At 39.5% G+C, this 17,856-nt stretch overlaps 1 protein-coding gene across 1 annotated transcript in view; it reads right to left on the bottom strand.

The window, feature by feature from the left end:
* Positions 1-1,559: 1,559 nt before the first annotated feature.
* Positions 1,560-17,856, bottom strand: part of PRKG2 (protein kinase cGMP-dependent 2) — a 30,232-nt gene continuing 13,935 nt past the window's right edge. Inside the window, 15 exon segments of the mRNA XM_072862011.1 lie at positions 1,560-1,654; positions 1,657-1,742; positions 2,578-2,640; positions 3,553-3,687; positions 4,375-4,538; positions 5,286-5,468; positions 5,696-5,783; positions 5,946-6,082; positions 7,383-7,533; positions 8,438-8,536; positions 12,623-12,691; positions 13,497-13,591; positions 14,652-14,729; positions 16,043-16,106; positions 17,360-17,465. Of these exon segments, the coding sequence (XP_072718112.1) occupies positions 1,560-1,654; positions 1,657-1,742; positions 2,578-2,640; positions 3,553-3,687; positions 4,375-4,538; positions 5,286-5,468; positions 5,696-5,783; positions 5,946-6,082; positions 7,383-7,533; positions 8,438-8,536; positions 12,623-12,691; positions 13,497-13,591; positions 14,652-14,729; positions 16,043-16,106; positions 17,360-17,465 (1,613 nt within the window).

Here is a 17,856-nt window from a genome sequence, read left to right as displayed (position 1 = left end):
GAAATACATACCACAGCCTGCTTCTCCAGGCAACTTCTATTATGTATACACCTTGTTTCCTACTGGATTTTCATTTGACCTGTTATACCCTGTGTCACATATTCAGCCTGGTGCAAAACTCGAGTGGCAGAGAGGCAGCTTTCACAGTGATACCCTTTTAGCTGCAGCATCAGATCAAATCAACCTTTCAGTAAAAGTCTCTTTTCTATACGCTTCTGGATCAACGCAATACTGGCCATTATGGGAAAAAGTGAAACACAAAGCAGACTTAAGATAAAATAAAAAATAAATGCCTATAGTTTCAGCTGTTGACAAATGCCACAGAGTTATTGGCTTCCAATACTCATCCTCTCCATTCAAAATAAACACATATGGTAACCTTGTTAATATCAAAATATTAGCCAGTGATATTTCCAATGGCAAAACCATACATCTGATCCATAGTGTCTGAAAATGCTCATAGAGACATTGTGTATCAAAAAACCTTCAGGTTACATCTGCTGACTGAATGCATGCCCATGTTATAAAGATTCTGCATGCACACAGATTTTGGCACATTATCCAAACAAGTTCTGGTTGCTGTACTGTCTTCTGTCCTTCAAGGAACATTGTGTTTGTCACAAACCTTGTGTAATTTGATTTTTAAACAAGAAGCAAGAGAGCAGGTTTAGAACTGATGCCTATGAGTCTCTGTAAATATCCTGGAAGAAAAAAACATCATAAATCCTTGTCCCAGCCCAAAAGTTCATCTGGAGGGGCTCCCTCTTCAGGTGGATAGCTGTCAAAGTAGCTGTGATCAGTCGGTCCAGACAACTAGGACATTAAAAACACAAACGGTTGTTTCAGAAGATAACTTTTGAAAATACTCTCCATTGATTATGCATAATTTTTATTGCTACCAGTGGAGGAATGAAAAGCTAGCATGATATGGGTGACTTCTTTCAATGGATGAAATTCCTCGTTCTTTAAAAGACAAACCTGCAGTAATTAAATTATAAAACAGAACAATGGCATTAGCATCCTTATATAAAAACACTCCCCAAATACTATCAAATCCTAGATTTCACCCAAAGCCCTATAAAGTCAGGAAGAAAACTGGGCCACACTGTGTACAATTTTGATTCAAATTTGTTTAAGACCAAATCTACACTCATGGGGTAGCTACTCAAAGCAGATATCAGAATTATTTTTTGTTTCAAACTGAGTTCAAAGTGAGTTTCAGATTCTTTACCCTCAATCTTTTTTCATTTTAGGGCAAAGAGAAATGGGCCACTTAAAACAGGAAGCTTATTCAAGGATGTGCTGTAAGTCAATAGTAAGAAAATACAGGAATTTGTACTCTGGACAGTAATGTGAACATCTTAATAATGTGCCCATTACCGAGGAAAATATGTTTTTTCAGTATTCGTCTCTGACCAAACACCATTTATTCTAATAATGGTGAAAATCTAATGCAAAGTACACAGGCAGAATAATATTTCCATTATTTAACTGAATTTAACTTACGTGTTGCTTGCAGTCTCTCTTTCTTTCATTCGACTTTCACTAAAAATGGTGAGCTATAATAATTCAAATGCATCTTTGGGAAATTTCACTCTCGCCATCAGTTGTTTCTTCGTAGCCAAGCACCTTTATATTAGTAAAGCATTATGATATTGAAAGCCAAAGCCAATACCTCTATTTTTAAAGGCGATGTTAATTTCCTCACTTTCAGACCATCCCAGTTAAAACCACTCAACCACCTGATTAAAAATAAATGAGAGACAGACAGGGAGAGACCAAGAGAGAAAGACAGATTGTTTTCTGTCATTATACTATTAACAGCTGAAAAACATGTGAGCAAGGGCTATAAGACATTTTTTCATGACAACTTCTGTGCATGTTACAACCCAATTGTATAGAAGGAGGAAACTTGAGCACTGTCATTGCCATACAAGGGAGTGGTAGCAGGGACATTGCATCTCCTCTGTATAGAAGTGCCAAAGTGACAGGCACGTTAATATACGCATAAGCACAGCCATGCAAAGACATATGTGTCCCCTTGTAATTCCACCCTCTTTTAACAGCATGAGAAGGAGACAAGCAGAAAAGTCAAAGCACTTCTTTTCCCAAGCACAAACTGCAGGTCTTAGAAAAAACTCAGATACAAAGAAAAAGCAGGAAATGTTTAATCCATAGAGGACTTTCTTCATTAGAAGAGAGAGGACACAAACCTAATATTGCTCCAGAGCTCTTAACTACCATTCTTAAAAAGCAACTGTTTAAGGGTCAGGACATCTGAAAGGCAGATGCTGAACTGGCATCGATTTCTCTGAGAACTGAATTAAACTTCTACATCAGCAACCTGCGACAAAACCAGTAAACAACAAGACGTTTCTAGATAATCATGCTGAGGATTTATGTTTATATTGTTGCTTGCTGTAGTCACAAATATACTCGTAGCAACAGAAATCTCTCTTACGCAATCTGCCTGGACGTGCCTGGAGCTTTATGGGTTTACTGGACTGGGCTCTAAAATATTAAAAATATTTTCAAATTAAAAACCAAATTTTCTTCATGGCAGTCTCTTTCACTTACTTGTGCTTCTTGATGTCATTAATTCCATTCCTCAGATTGCCTAATCTTTCTGTAGGGTTTTGTCTTAAAAAAAGAGAAAAAGAATAAGGAGAAGAATTTTTAAAATATTCTTATTTTTTTAAAAAAGCATTTATAGGTCCTAACTGCTTACATTTAACAGTTAACACAGGGATGGAGCTTGCATAAAACATGTTGTCTCATAAGGAGACATAATGAGGTGTTGCTCGCTGCTACTTTCTTTTGAGGGTGGAGAAATCTTCCAGGAAGCCAAAACAGTGTCATTCTGCTGTGAGAAGCAGCAGAGGGAAATCAACTGATTGAATTTTTGTTGCACACCTTTTTTTTCTTGGCCATCAGGTCTGGTCATGAGTTACAAAAGGAGGCAGACCAAAATTTGCAGCTACAAAGATCCTTTCAATCCTGCTGCACAAACATGGTGTATACTGTTCCTAGTGCCATGGATGAAATCCCACTGGAGCTGGGAGTTCAGTCAGCAGTGTCACCAGCCACAGGTTGTGCATGCCACTGTGCACTAATGCTTCTGAGTTATGCTGACCCTTCTGAAATACCACCTTTTCACACATTTTCAAGTGGGCTTAAGTCAGTCGTTAAGTGCCCTACACTTTCTGTAGGAGCCATATGCCTAAGTAATTTTGAAAGCTTTTTTTTAAAACACTGCACTTGAAAATAAAATTAAATTCTTTAGCTCTTTCCTCAGCCCACACTTAATAAGTTTTTCCTAAGATGTGTTTCAGAAAAAATTCACAGCTAGAGAAAGCTCAAGCCTGTATTTGTAGATTATACCTCTGCAGACTAAGAGGTGTGACACACACTCAGAGGCATGCATGTGTACTGAATGTAATCAGAGTAAAGCATCCTAGGCAAAACCATTTAAAATGAAGTCGACAGGAATTCAACACTCTAGTCTGGATCTTAAACAGTTCAATCTATCTATACCCAGGCTCTGCCACAAACTGCCCCTCCTATCTGCAAAGTCTGCAGATCAAATCCTCAGGCCGCCTTGTTATTATTTTAGGAAAATCCAGCTTTTCAATGCCTTTGAGAATCAAATTATATGTCATCATTTGATCAGCCCCAGAGAATGGTGGACTAGAAAAAGAAAGCAACACTGATAATGGAATGGCTGGCAAGAGCAGATGTGTCCATTTCTCATCAAAGCAAATATTTGAGAATATGGAAAAACCTTCCACCTTCCTAGTTTTACAACCTTTTAGTCTGTTTAAGATATTAGAAAAGTTTGAAGCTGAGAAGCTGCCTGTAGGTACCAGGGAAAATGCATGATCATATGTGTCCCTCTAAGCTAGCTCTGCCTCCAGCCTAACTCAGAGAAGCTTCCATGTTGTACTACCATTGAGCATTCACAAAGAGTTGTCACGGAAGCGTGCATGGAGGCAAAGAACGAGCCTGCTTACAGTTCACCCACCCCACTGTACCCCGTCACCCACTAAGGGGGAAAGAACAGTCTGTTGTCAGCTGTGCCTCACAGGAAACCTCATCATCAGTTAAAGGAGCTCTACACCAGCCACTTATAACTGGTGTCTGGCCCTTTTCTTGGATGGATAAACCAGAATTGAGAATGTGTCCCACACTTTGTCCGTGGCGTTTCTGAAATGATGGAAGATAAGACATGCATGAGAGGCAAAAAGAAGTATCATTTTGCAAGTCATTCCTGCTTACTGATGGGAAAAAACCCAAACTGTTTATTTTAAAAATAACCTTGAAAACATTTCTAAAAACAAACAAACAAGGTAAGAACTTGGAGTAGGAGACACTTACCTGCCAGTAAGGAGTTCATTTGCAAGAATCCCAAGGGACCAAAAATCCACACTGAAGTCATGGCCTTTACTCAGAATGACTTCAGGGGCAACATACTCAGGGGTTCCACAAAATGTCCAGGTTTTCTGCCCTGATCCAATCTTCTTTGCAAATCCAAAATCAACCTGATCAAAATCAACATATGCTGCATAATGCAGAGGTGTTTTGCACTGGGAAGCCTTAAGGTCTTAATTGCTTCCTTGCCTCCTGCAAAGATCTGAGAGTTGCCAGTTTACAGCTAGAACAATTACACAATGGTGTTGTGAAGGAGAAAGAAGTAATTCCACTGGATTACTGAATGTTATAGAACAGATGCATTTATTCTGACAAGTAATTTCCTGAATTATTTTCCTTTTGGATAGAACAACCCATGCTTTCCTTAGGACACAAGATTTACAGCCCATGGAAAACAGTGGGTTGCTCACTGTCCTCAGAGTGGATGTTTCAAGCTCTTTGAAGGGTATTCTTTTTGCACTTTTCACAGTCACAGTGAAGCATGGCAGATCTTTACTGTGTCCCTCTCTACAGAGACAATGTAGAAACTATGATTGCTTGAGGCTGGACAGGGAGGTAATTCTGCACCTGGGAAATGTGGTTCCTGCCTTTACATTAAGATTGGGTGCTGGGATAAATTATTTTTGCTATTTATGGTGTGGCAAGAGCTCTCAGAGGCTGCAAATCCCCAGTTTGTCTGGGGCTTGCAATGGCTTTGCAATGACTTTGTTTCTCACTGTGCAACGAGTAGCCTGCCCTCTTTGCTAATGAAGCGTAAGAGTTATTAAACTCTGGGATCCTGGTACTATAATTACATGCTGTCTGTTTATATCCCCACTGCAAGGAAAGAGGATACAGGCACAAAAGGATAACATTACAAAAGGATTACATCTTATCAGTTTTATATATCCTTCAGCATCCAAAATTAAATTTTCTGGCTTCAGGTCTCTGTAGATTATTCCTATGTGATGTAGATAGTCAAAAGCCTCTGTCGCACACCCAACACAGAACTTGGTAGTGGCTTCATCAAAGCTGCCTCTGGAACACAAATAATCACTATCCTTGCAGACAATTAACTTCTAAAAACGTCTTGCTCATTAACCAGATAACATAACATCCAGAATATTAACAGCTTTTTTGCACTGACATTCAGTACATCACTCATGTGGTTGAAAACTGAACCGAACATCTTTTCATTGCACAGCCCTTGAATAGAGAACCTATTCAGCAGACATATGGAGCTGACTGGTGATTTTAAAGCACAAGGTTCCACTTCATTTGCTGTTACCTGTCTCAGCAAGCTCCACAATTCGCCTCCAAAGGAAGCCTCCAGTAGCATGTATACATACTTATTATCTTTGAATGTGTGAGGAAGTCTGTGGAGACAAACAGCAGCAATTTAGGAAAAGCAAAATAAAATGCGAGACTTGCAATGTCTTTTCTCCAGAACTCATATATGCCAAACCTCATTCTTAATAATGCTGTCCAGTGGATCAACTGGGGGGTCAACTTTCAAGGAAACCTTGTGATCAACTTACTTTACAATGAATGGAGAACATATCTGCTTGAGGATTTTCTTCTCAGAATAGATATGCTCTTGTTGTTTCGCGTCCACTATGTGTTTCTTCTTTATACACTTCATAGCAAAAGCCATGTTCTCATTTTTCACTTTAACCTGTGAATAAAAATGATGAGTACATGTGAGGCAAAGAAAGGATGTTTTACCAATCTGTTCTTAATAGGTACTCAATAGGTATCCATCTTTTTCAACATAGCACAGGACTGAAATGGATTACTGTAATGAGGGATAAATTCCAGATTTTCTGCAGAACTGTTCTGTATGATTTTAAGTAAGTCAAGCATCAGATCTTTTTAGTGTCCCAGACCCCACTTGTAAAGTGAAATGTTCCCTGTGTTCATTTTAAGTATACAAAATAGCAGCAGTTTGGATAGGTACTATATTTTACAATGAGTTTATACCACAACAGGTCCTAATATCAATTTAAGATTTCTAAACACTAGCATGATACAAAAGAACAAAAAGCAGAGGCAGTTTATGAAGAATGTTTACAAATGGTTTTGCATTAACTGAAATATTATCCAATACACAATAAAAAGATGGAAGTTAAAACAGGGCTTCCAGGAAACCCAGGAAGCAGCTATCGATGTTCTACAGCTGGCTGAGAATTCAATTTTTAGCTTGTTATTCAGGTGATGCTGTAGAATTTCCAAGCTGGCAAGTCAACCAGTGTGGAAATTTGTTTTGTGAAGCATGAATCGGAATAAAACAACTGATGGTCTAACTACTATAAAGAATTATTGACTTCACTGAAATCACATAGTCTCCTTTAATTTAGCATCACCTTCAACAGCCTGCACAAGAAGCATTCACATTTTTGTCAGATGTTTGCTACTCAGCCAGAGGAGAGTGGAATTTAAGACTTTAGTCCAATGAGGCTCTTCGCATCCCAGAAACACAGCTGTTCATGCTACTGAATATGACTCAAAAGAGCCATTACAAAGTGTTGGAAATTTCAAAGTCATAACAGCTCAGAGCTAGATCAGACTGGTTGTAGTTGCTGTGGGGCATACCGAAGCAATTCGAACAACACAGACTATGTGATGCTGGACATTACTTCAGGTCCAGGCAGAATCTTGGGAAAAGGCCTGCAATTCAGGGAACACAATGCAGGTAGGAACATCCGTAAACTCCACATGCACAAACTGATGAATATATGTCTAGTGACCAGGAAGATACTTTTAACAGCAGGAGATGAAGGCACACAAGAATGGATTTGTTTCTTTGAACATCAAAGTCCTGAAAATATTTTTTAACTCTGTGTTGCTTTCTATAGAATTACCTCTGCCTGAGAGGTACAAGCGTGCAGAATATTAAAATCCTTCACATTTTTCAGCAGTTAAATCAATCACCTAAGACAGAGAACTACTTGAATATGTTTAAAACAAACTCTTACAAGCTCAACCCTTCCGAACCCACCAACACCCAGAGTTGTGACAAATTCTAAGTTCTGGAATGGGGAAGGAGGGAAATGGGCTACTTTCTCCTTTAGCTCTATCATCTCCAAAGACACCTCTTTGGTCAACTGTCCACAGAAGGATCTTCCTCTGCATTAAGAAAATTAACATAGGTTAGTGCTTTCCTTGCCAGCAACCTGTATCGCAGTACTCGAATACTCCTATAAAAAAAAATAAAAGAAAAGCCTTTTATTTCCTAATGGAATCTTAATTTTATTTTATGCAGAAGCACTTTCTTTCTGGACATCCTATGGAAGTAAATTAGAAGCAAAATGCTACTGAATTTCACTGAGCACAATCAACAGTATTTTTATCAAGAGCTGATCCATGGTGAGGTTCCTAATTATGCAGTCAGCTGCAAAACTTTGGGCACTCCAAGTTGGAGAACCAGTTTCTGAAGGACTGTGTGGCAGTTCCAGTATAATGATCAGAAATTAAAATGCAGCTATATTTCTAAACAGAAGAAAAACATACTCTGCTAATCTTCTAATAGTGCTCAGGTTGAAATCAGAGGCAGATAAACTAAAAAGCAAACTTTTTAATAGCACCAGTGCTACACTGAAACATTAAAAATTAACTGTTTCTTTTATGTCTGCTTATTTCTATTTGAAATGGCAATTAGTCTTTTGTACACTAATACAGTTTCATTAACCCAATTGGGAGTTAAAGTTGACCTTTAGGGGTTTTACCAGTCACAAAATTCACCATCAGAATGCAAAAAATTATTTGAGCACACTCTCACTTCTTTTCTGTGCTCAGTTTTCTTGGGTAGAGTGAATTCTTGGTTGGAAGTCAATATACTGAGATTCTATGTAATTTTTCTTTCAGAAAATTTCTTGGACTCCATAAGCATATCCAGACAGTTTTATTACAGTGATTGCTATCATTCCTAGGCGCCCATCTCCGTCAACTACCATCTATGACTTTACTTACATATCTATCACTCTTTTTTATGATTACCTACTAAAGATGTGCCTGAAATGATCTGACTTACTTCGCATGTCGCTTTTCATCACTCTGGGCCAGATTAGCCACATAATCTTTAAGGTAAATTTGGAGCTCCTCATGAATTCCAACAGTTGGATTAAATGTCCTAAAACCATGAATGAAACAGTATAAACTACTGAACATACAGTGGAAAGAGAAAGAAACCAGTATCTGTGCTGCTGCATCAAGGCTTTACATTGCCTCTAAGTCATGACCCAAACTGAGCTTTACACTATTACTTTGACAGTAGAAATTTTAAGAGCTTTGAAGAGGCAGTAACCAGCTGAGGTACCAAACTTGGTTTGCCAGAGGGTAGGGGGACAGAGTGCCTGATCTCCTCAGGTCATTTCATGTTATGTTTAAATAATTTGGAGAAGGCTGGGTGTACTTTGCCTCCCACACACAATGGTTATTAAGTGTGGCTCCACCATCCCTACCACAGGAACCAGCTTGGCATGAGTCCAGGCTATCAGTCCTTCCATCCCAATGGATGGAGCCCTTGGTACACAGTGCCAAAGCGATTTAAATCACCTCTCCTACTTCACAGGTGAGTAACAGCACTGTGAGAAGAACAGACTTAGAATAGACTATTTCAGTTGGAAAGGACCTACAACAATCATCTAGTCTAACTGCCTGACCACTTCAGGGCTGACCAAGTTGAAGTATGTTATTAAGGGCATTGTCCAAATGCCTCTTAAACACTGACAGGCTTGGGGTATCGACCACCTCTCTATAAAGCCTGTTCCAGTGTCTGACCACCGTCTCAGTAAAGAAATGCTTCCTAATGTCCAGTCTAAACCTCACCTGGCGCAGCTTTGAACCATTCCCATGTGTCCTATCACTGGATACCAGGGAGAAGAGATCTGCACCTCCCTCTCCATATCTCCTCCTCAGGAAGCTGTAGAGAGCAATGAGATCACCCCTCAGCCTCCTTCTCTCCAAACTAGACAAACCCAAAGTCCTTAGCTGCTCCTCATCAGACATATCTTCCAACCCTTCCACCAGCTTTGTTGCCCTCCTCTGGACGCATTCAGGTACTTCAACATCCTTCTTAAATTATGGGGTACTCAAGGCAAGGCCACACCAATGCTGAATACAGCAGGATAATCACCTCTTTTGACCGACTGGTTATACTGTGTTTGATGCACCCCAGGATGCGGTTTGCTCTCTTGGCTGCCAGGGCACACTGCTGACTCATATTGAGCCTGCTGTCAACCAACACACCCAGATCCCTTTCTCCAGGGCTGTTCTCCAGCCACTCTTCTCCCAATTTATACTTGTGCCCAGCATTACTCCATCCCAGGTAAAGAATCCAGCATTTTGACTTGTTAAATTTCATCCCATTAATGATTACCCAATGCTCCAATCTACCCAGACCCCTCTGCAAGGCATCTTGTCCCTCAAAAGAGTCAACAGCACTTCCCAGTTTGGTATCATCAGCTAACTTGCTAATGGTGCATTCAAGCCCTGCATCCAGATTGTTGATAAATATATTGAGCAGAACTGGCCCTAGAATTGAACCCTGAGGAACAGTGCTGGTGACCGGTCACCAGCCAGATGTAGACCCATTCACTACAACCCTGCCCTTCAGCCAGTTCTTCACCCAGCGCACCATGAACCCGCTCATCCCACAGTTGGACAACTTGTCCAGAATGATGCTGTGAGGGACAGTATCAAAAGCCTTACTAGAATCCAGAAAAACTACATCCACCACCTTCCCTTCATCCACTAGGCGGGTGAACTTATCATAGAAGGATATCAGAATAGTTAAACAGGACTTTCCCTTTGTGAACCCATGTTGACTGTGCCTCATGAGTGCACTGTTCTTTAAATGCCTTTCAATAGTACCCAGTAGGATCTTCTCCAGAATTTTTCAGGAACTGAGGTTAGAGTAACAGGCCTGTAGTTCCCTGTGTCTTCCCTCATGCCCTTCTTGTAGATTAGAGTAATACTGGCTAGCAGGGACCTCCCCAGACTCCCAAGACCTTTGGCAGATGATTGAGCGGGGTCCTGCTGTAACATCCACTACCTCCTTCAGTACTCTGGGATGAATCCCATCAGGCTCCAAGGACTTGTGAACATTCAGCTGATACAGCTGGTCCCACAATTTCAGTGCCCACAAATGGAAAGTCACTGTTCCCACACTCATGGCCCTCCGACTCAGGGGACCAGGCAGCCCAAGGTCTATCAGTATTATTAAAGACTGAGACAAAAAAAGCATGGAATGCTTCTACTTTTTCTTCATCCCTATTAGTCAGATGACCATCTTCAACAAGTATTGGTCCAATGTTTTCTTTAGACCTCTTGCTATTAACATACTTAAAAAAGCCATTCTTGTTATCTGAAACAACACTAGCCAGTTTCAACTCTAACTGAGCTTTGGTCTTTCGTGTTTCCTCCCTGCATATATGAACCACAGCTCTGTAATCTTCCTGCAAAACCTGACCTCGCTTCCAGAGATCATACAATTTCTTTTTCCTCTTGAGCTCCACAAGGAGTTCCCTGTTCAGCCAAGATGGTCTTCTGCCCTGCTTGCTCGACTTGTGACACAGTGAGATTGCCTGCTCCTGTGCTTCTAAAAGGTGGTTTTTAAAGACTGACCAGCAATCATGGACTCCTAAGCCCTCAAAAGCAGATTCCCAGGGTACCCTGCTAAATAGCTCCCTGAATAGCTTAAAGTTTGCTTTCTTCAAATCCAGGGTAGCAACTCTGCTGTCCTTTCTTCTCATTACATCAAAAATTTTAAACTCAACCATTTCATGATTACTGTGGCCAAGACGGCCATCTACCATCACATCCCCCATGAGTCCTTCTCTATTCACAAATACCAAGTCTAGGAGGGCATCTTTCCTTGTTGGCTCACTGAGTACCTATGACAAGAAGTCATCTCCTACAAACTTCAAGAATTTCCAAGGCCTGCTCATCACAGCAGTATGATATTCCCAGTTATGTCTGGGGAGTTGAAATCTTCCATAAGGACAAGGGCTACCAATCCAGATATTTCTCCCAATTGCCTGTAGAATAACTCATCGGTGCTGACATCCTGGCTGGGTGATTGGTACTAGATACTCACTACAACATCTCCTTTGTTTTCCATCCCCCTAATCCTCACCCAGAGGCTCTCAACCACATCATCACTAACGGTAAGGGCTGTACAATCAAACCTCTCCTTTACGTACAGTGCGACACCTCCACCTCGCCTGCCCTGCCTGTTCCTCCTGAACAGCCTGTAGCCCTCCATCCCAGCACTCCAGTCGTGGGACTCATTCCACCAAGTCTCACTAATACCAATGATATTGTAGCTCTGGGAGCTGACCAATGCTTCCAGTTCATCCTGTTTTTTTCTCATACTGCGTGCATTGGTATACAAGCATTTCAGATATGCTCCTGAGCCCTCCATGCTCCCAAGAGCAGTGTAAATGTTCCTGCTAGCATTGCCACCCTCTGGCGATGCCATGCCAACCCTTGGTTTACCTACTGCAGTCCTGTTGGTATCCCCTTCCCCTAGAATGCACCAGCTTTGGCATGCTTCTCTGCAACCTATTTAAACAAGCTAAAGAAGAGGAGAGGAAAATGCATTCACAGCCCAAGATGCCATTTCCTGGGTTGGGGCAGAATCTTAGCCCTCAGCAGGAGCCCTTTTGGGATTCAGCAAGGAAAAGGATGGTGGCTGTCCACAGTCCAAGTAAGCATCCTTACAGCTAGCCCTGAGAAACGCAGGTTTGCTGTTTCACTTCCCACTAGGAGCTTCCTTTCTATATCTTCCATCTGTTCTATTCTTTTCCACTTTAGGAAGTGTAAAATTGGCCTCTACCTGACAAAACCAGGAATTTGGCTGCATGTCCCCCTCAACAAAAGGACACACAAAAACCAGGGACACGCAGGGGTTTTTGTTGTTCCCTGAGCCAATGAATAGCACTTAACAAATGTGAAACATCACCACCACAAGGAGAGAAAGAAAAGAGTAACTCTGAACTACTCTTAAGCTTCTGTGCTCCTGCACCTTCTGTCAGCTTTTCTTCATTGTCTTTGTCTAAAGCATAGCCACAGCTCAGTATTCCAAAAGCATAACCACTCACTTAGTATTCACTTAAGAAAACATTGTGATTGTGCCTACAGTGAAGCCATGTCTTATTATTAACGTACTGAAAGAGGATGCAAGTCTTTCATTAAACTGTAGCATAATACTTACTCTCTATCTATAATGAGGCACTCCACATTGTATTAATCTGCAATAACATTTGCTGATCTGACATTATCACTAAGAATTGAAACAGATTACAAGAATTCAGAAGCATATAAAAATCCTCAAAGTACCTCACACTGTACTCATGGAGGGTCACAGCTGCTATAGGTGAAACTCCTTGAAGGCCTCTGCAGCCTGCATCTGGATTAATATTGCTGAACCACATACACAATTAATGCATTTTACTAGCCATTATTATTGTCTAGCACAGTATTTTTTCCAGTTTCAATAGGGTTTGGATCATGACTTCCTTTAGCAACCTTCCAAGAAATTAGGATGAGATGTAATTAGCATTACATCAGGATTTACTACTCATTTCTGAAATGATCCTCAGATACAAAACATTCCAGATACCAAACGATCCCTATTCAGTCATGCACATATATGCTATATGAGCTATTTGGCTCATAGGTCATATCTTCTCTGTACTCCTTTTCTCTGTTTCTTACTATCATGGCCACCGGCACAGAAACAACAGCTCAGTCCAGTCATGATGGAACTTATCCATGCTAGGAGTCATATAGAGTCTGGCACAAGTTTTCATCACAGCTTTTACTGAAATATAAACAATAAGCAACAATGCAGAGAGGGCCAGCATTTGACTTTTTCAGGGAAAACCAAAGGTAGATGACAACGTATACTTTCAAGTTCTCTCTGCAAAAAACAAAACATTAAGACAAATTCAGCCATTGCTTTTATCTGCTGACTTTACAATCAAAACAAAGATTATATTCAAAACAGCCGTGAGTTGTATAATCTGACACATAGTGATAGGTCAATTGAAATACTATACATCATGAATCAAACAATGTGAACTAACCTAATGAGAGCCTTTTCTCCGAAGTAATCTCCTTTGTGTAGATTTTTAATCAGCTGAGGCTGCGAGTGATCTGCAGTACTCTGGGTAACTATCACCTGGAAAGTACAGGAACAAAAATTTAGCAAGGTAAGTTTCAAAGTATTGCATGGTTTCCCCTTCTTTTCTGTGTATTTCATAAATGTCTTAAACTCAGTAATGCTGCAGAAAGAGTTACAAATATATATAAATACTCCCTCCTCTTAAAAATTAAAACCATCAAACATTCCCTGATACCTCTCTGATTTTTGCGAAGAGATCGAAAAATGACTATATTCACTATTGCCCACTCCCCAACATTTTCTCCTCATACCTTTTAAAACAGAGCAAAATAAATCGCATTTTAATGAAAAAATGAAAAATACTTCAGTTCCCACAGTGGGCAGGCATCATATGAGCTTTTTATCTTCTCAGCTAAACAGATAGCCTCCAGAAACATTAACTAACATCTCCTCCTTCATGAGACTCTGCTTCCACAGTAGCACACATTCTGCTGATGCCCATACCCATTAGCAAAAAACAAACCAGGATACCTCCAGACACAGACACATTTTGGAAACTTGAAACCCCTACTGGAAGTTTATTGATGAAAATTCTCCTGATTTAAGTCTTTAGAGTCCTGTGTCAGCCTCCAGTGTAACAGCTGATGGATAAAGGCTGCTGCCTTACTCCTCTGGGACTAACAAATGAAAGGAATAGACCCTGAGTCACCTAGAAGGCCATTCTCTATTAAACCTAGGACTCCATTATTGCTTAGATATTTCACAAGTCTATGTTTTGCCCATCAGATATTGAAACATCTAGGAGAAGACATAGGATCAAATCTCATTTACAAAAAAGTGACTTTACATCTCTGCTACAGTGTCAAGAGACTTCAGGACATACTTTAATTACATTATAATTAGAACAGTATAACACAGGTTCATTGTGAATGAAAAAAATTAGGTTCCCTGAATCTCTGAAATGCTGCTCCAGGCTTTTATCACAGTACTGTGAACTTAACAGCATCCTCAAAAACTCTCTGCATAGATTTTTCTGAAGACCACACCCCTCAAGGTAGCTTTTGAAATACAGGTGTTTGTGTATGTTACTTTATAAGTTAGGTTTATTATATCTTACCTTTCCTTTTGCTATTATAAAGAAGGCATTTCCTTCTTCTCCTTCCTGAATAACATAATCTCCCTTGTCATAGTACTCCTGTTAGGGGGGAAGAGAGAGACAATATTGTCCAATATATCATTAGCCTCTTTGAAAATTCTGGTTACTATGCAGAGTTCTTAGTACCTCTGGATGTTCCATTGATGTTTAACTTCCTATCTTCTGCATATGTTGCATCCCATAATAAAATGCAAGCATTCCACTATATAAAGCATGGTGGCCAATCTGTAACATGTCTTAATGCAGCAGCACGTTATTTAAAAAAAAAAAAATATTAACACTGGTATCATCCTTATGAAGCAGGGGAAAACGAGGAAAAAAAAATATCAAAAGCTCGTAAAAGGGTTCTAAATCAAAAATCCCATTTCCAAAGTAATTTTGGGCTTGACACCTCAGTGGGAATGCCTAAATCATCTATTGCAAGGTACCAAAGCACCAACTTTTCTGTCTCTGCTAAGGAACCTTGCCTTGATTACCTAATTGTTTAACTTTCAATCAAGCATTTTTTCCATGTTAACTTTCAGCTTTGTGATCTGTTTATAAACAACCACCTCATTTTTTTCTTCTCCGAGTGTTTTCTAAAAGTTTTCCCTTACCAGGAATCCCACAAAAAAAAAGTTACTGCTTAGGATACTGCTGTGCTAAGGCCGTTTCACATAATCAACACCATGATCTCCTCATCCCCTTGTGCTATGGCCATGCATCACTCTATCTGCCTCCTCCAACTCATTGGGACTGAGGCTCTTTTAGTTTTCTGAGGAACTTCTGTTCTCCATCTGCAGAACTGTTCCAAGACTGGGGTTCCTACATACTTTCCCTATACAAAAAGCATTAATAGTTACCACTGCTCTTGGAAAACATCACAGCTATGACTATATATCAAGCCTTTACCTCCAAAGGCTGCTGGCAGATGCAGCCCTAAGACACACGGATATTGGGCTGGTTTCATATGTTGAAGTCCTAAGGCCTTTTTTCCCTTATATTTTGCAGTGTATGTGGTCCAAGGCATATGGAAGTATTACATATCCATGTTGCAAACAGGTAAAGTGTGATTACCAAAAAAAGAGTCAGAGACCAGGACAGCAACTTTATGCTTAATCTTAATAAAGGCTAGATTATAGATCCTCTTATCTACTTGCTTGACTCCTTCAATGCCAAAGATATAACTTACTTTTATGCCACTAAATGTTATTATTTGCTGCCAACATGGAATTCCACTCCAACCACTCCAAAAACACTGTCATATTAAAAAAAGCTTGGTTGTTTTTTCATTTTGTTTTTACTTATTTATTCTTCTTTGTTATTTTGAAAGCTTACTGAATACTATTTAGAAAAACTTAACAGTATCTTACCACCTCCAGGCAGTCCATGATCTTGGTTAATTTATCTCCAGGTAAGTTTTTCAGCAGGGACACACTTCCAGAAAACAGAAATGCAAAACAAAAAAACCCAAAAGTACTTATCATTAACACTTTTTTCATGATCTCTTCTCATCTATACAATTTGTACAACCACATTTTATAATTAGCTAAACTGGTGGTGCTGAACAAAGCACATAATATACAACTAAATCTTAATTTGGAAGGTTCAAGCATTCTTATCCTGTTTTTTAGATAAAAAGAAGTCGCACAACTTACAACTTAGAAATGTGGCAAACGTTGGTCAGTTTGTAAATCCACTTTGTATTTCAGGAGGGAAAAAAACTCTAGTGGGCACATGGACTAATTTCAAAATTCAGTCATACAGAATCCATTAATTGCAAAACCAAGACATTATAGTGATCCAATAATATATTTTCAAATGCACTGCAGAGACTGCAAAATCAGACAAAGGTAACAACTTCAGTACTACTTGGACAACTATTAAAAGAGAAACTAACTGCAATGATGACTTAGTGAACTTGCTGGTAAGAATGAAAAAACTTCCCATCCTGAGCACTTGGACTTGTAAAAGTTAGGAAATCACAGAAATCTCTAGCTACTCAGGCTCAGCAAAGAAGTATTTATAGAAATCAAAGATGGAGATGGATGCAAAAATACACAAGATGTTCTATGCATGGCCAGGCTTGAGATCTCGATTTGAAGCCTAACAGAATGGTCATTCTTTGTTAAAGAAAGAAAATATGAAATCAGCTAATTATGGTTTGGAACCTCTAATTTGACCTTCTTCCTAAGGAAAAGTACAACTCTCAGTATTCCCTGCAGGAGAGAGAATTATTCTACTCTCTGCAGATTTCCTAGTAATTTATGTTGGAATTAGTTCATAAATTAAGAGACACATGCAGTTCTCATATTCAAGTCTCCAAGGGATGAAGAATATTCCTTAATCTACTCCAGCAGCAAATTAACTTTTAGTTGGAGGATTTATTTAACTCTATTTATTTAATATATTGTTTTAACTTCTAGCCATGTAACCTTCCTATATATTTGTTCCATTACTTAAAAGCATTCAAGCACCTATTTCTGTTTCCTAAAGTAAAACAGGAGAAAACAATCAAAATGAGAAAAATGATTTTGTGAATCCTAAAAAATCGAGAGGTAAATATTTAGGTTTTTGAGGCCCTTTGCATTAAAAGTGCCTCTTTCTCTCTCTAAGACAGGCACAGTACTGTTGTGCACCTTAGGAAGTAGCCCAAACCAGTATTAGAATTAGAAATGCATTATATTTACCTTCTAAGGAAGTTTCTGTATTGCTCTTGTCTTGTTTGTGCTGTCACTCTCATGATATTTTGAAAGACCGCTCTGTCCAATGCCCATATTTTAACACTGGTGATTGCTTTAAGAAAACAAAAACCAGCAACAAAATCAACAATGTTTCCAAATGATTTGATGGAAGATATTACAGTATCAGGTCATGGTACAAGACAGACTAGCTCTTTCAAAATGCCCAAGGCCAAATTTTTAAATATCCAGCACCTACTGCAATCAGACTTTTAAAAGAATTCAGCTCCCACTTAAACAATGCTCACTAAAGTAAGGCATAGATTTCCAAATGGCTCCTCCATGGAGCACTTTCCATGCAACTCCACAGGCTGGGTAACCTTGAAAATCTAGCCATTTACTATGAGCACAAACAGGGCTGAACGCTTGTGAAGAACTACTCCTAATCACGGACAGTCATTGCACTCAAAAGCTGCAATGTAGTCTGCAAAGGAGCTGATTTGAAA

The sequence above is a fragment of the Ciconia boyciana genome, chromosome 5 (assembly GCF_034638445.1).
Source record: "Ciconia boyciana chromosome 5, ASM3463844v1, whole genome shotgun sequence".
Lineage (NCBI taxonomy): Eukaryota > Metazoa > Chordata > Aves > Ciconiiformes > Ciconiidae > Ciconia > Ciconia boyciana.
Note: the sequence above shows the minus strand (reverse complement) of the source record. Positions and strands in the feature narration are given on the sequence as shown.